General features: G+C 34.6%; 1 protein-coding gene across 1 annotated transcript in view; it reads right to left on the bottom strand.

Annotated features, from left to right (window-relative positions):
• Nucleotides 1-452, bottom strand: part of LOC105624149 — a 15,343-nt gene extending 14,891 nt beyond the window's left edge. The window contains exon 1 of the mRNA XM_012205506.1: nucleotides 116-452. Within this exon, the coding sequence (XP_012060896.1) occupies nucleotides 116-452 (337 nt within the window). The remainder of the gene's footprint in view (nucleotides 1-115) is intronic.
• Between the last annotated feature and the right edge of the window lie 1,547 nt (nucleotides 453-1,999).

The raw sequence follows: 1,999 nt of genomic DNA, 5'->3' as shown, positions 1-1,999 counted from the left end.
GAGAGAGAGAAAGAGAGAGAGAGAGAGAGAGATAGATAGAGACACAGAGATACCTCGTATCGATTTGTCCCGGCGACTTGCTTTGTTCGACGTCTCCGTTCGCGAAGATACTCACGGGTGCAATATCTCGGCTCGTCAGATTTGTCGTCGCAGTCATTCTCGCCGTCGCAATACTTGTCCTGCGCGACACAATGACCGGTGGTGCTGCATCGGAACTCGGACGGTCGGCAAAGCGACTCGGTGTTGCTGGCTGCGAGCTCTGATGGGCCGGACGTGGACGAGCTCGACGACGGCGAGGACTCGGGTGACGTCGCGCCGGAATAAACCGCGTATCCACTCGGATATCCAGAATAATCCGACGATGAAATGCCGGGGTGGTAACTAGTCGAGCCAGCCTCGATCGAGGCCGCGATCGCGGCTGCGATCAGCAGCAACCGCCGACACACCAACATGCCCCCTCACCCTTAAAAGTAAATTAAATTTCGCAAAGTTGAATAAATTTCATACAGTCATATATGTAAGAAAGTCAAGTGCAGTGAATTCTATTTTATCATTTAACTTTTAAGTAAGTAGGTAACTACAGCGTCCCATGTATAGTTATTCTAAAAATCTTGTTCTGGAAAAGGAAAATGAAAAGTAATATCTGGAAGTCTTAAAGTTTATTACTTCTACCTTCCTCTATTTCATAAATAAATAATGTAAATTCATCATTTTATTTTATATATATTATTAAAAAATATAACTATAATACAAAAATTTAAAAATTTTTAGGATGTTTTGAGCTTTCACTTACTTATTTAAAAATTAATCATAAAACGATTCAACGCAACTAAGGGTAGTCGAAACTAAATTTTTCTAACTTTATGTACACAGAAGAATATTAAATTTCTTTCTTATAAAGTACAAATTTCAGACTCTAACTTATATTCCATACATCAAGAAAACTTGAATTCCTTTAAACCATGAATTTGTATCTTAGCCAAGATAATATTAAATTAAATGAGATTGAATATTTTGTTAATTCTTTTTTATACTATATTTATATTTATATCAATTTATAATATTTATAATATTTAAATTAATAATATTTAATCTATAATAAATAAAGAATTCTATTTTAATTTCATGCATCATAGATTATTTGAAGAGCAGGTTTTAGGTTTATTAATAAATAATGGTATTAGATATAATACATGAGTACTGGTTTATAATATATCTTGCAAACTTCTAATATTGGTTTGTACTAGATATCCACGGCTTCTCCGATAGTGGCGGTAGTTCCACAAGTTCTTATCTGTACGAAGAGAGTCCACGGACAATGGAGTCCTAAGGGCTTTACAAATTGTCAATAAATGGTAGGAACTATCAGATTCTATCAAGAAGGAGAAAGTTTCTTGTTTAGTTTTCATTCTAAAAAAGAAGATAATCTCTGCATAAAAGAAACAATATACGTTTTTATATATACGTTTAGTCCTTCAGCGTTTGCTGCATCGGTACTGCTACTCGCTGCAACGATGCAAGAAGGAGAAACGATACAATTCAAAATCATGAAGAAGTAAATTGATATTACGGGAGGACCTAGGAAAAGTCTTGGCAAGACCTTGGATATATTCATTGGTTGAGGATATATATTCTCTTAAAAAGAACCGAATAAATAGTCGTAATATTTCATGGCTTGCAGGTGTTGCTCCAGCCTTCTTCGTAACACTTTTTAGTGACGGCTCTCTTACACAGCAAAGCCCTCCTCTTTCGTGGTTACATTTTTCTTCCTCCGCGTATGTGCCCCTCTCTTGTTGCTTCATTATTTAGCTTCTATGATATAATTGTCTTATAATCTTGATATATAAAGCGAGTGATATTTTTTTTCTCTTTACTTAAATATAAATAAATTTTAATTCTTCACACAATTTTATGGAACTAAATTTGTCAACAATTTAAAAAAGTTTGATAGTTTTTTCCAAATATTTCATTAGTACATAAAAATATCATTTTTTCGAGG

Source organism: Atta cephalotes, assembly GCF_000143395.1.
Source record: "Atta cephalotes unplaced genomic scaffold scaffold00073, whole genome shotgun sequence".
In the NCBI taxonomy this organism is placed as follows: domain Eukaryota; kingdom Metazoa; phylum Arthropoda; class Insecta; order Hymenoptera; family Formicidae; genus Atta; species Atta cephalotes.
This window is presented reverse-complemented; position numbering and strand designations above follow the sequence as displayed.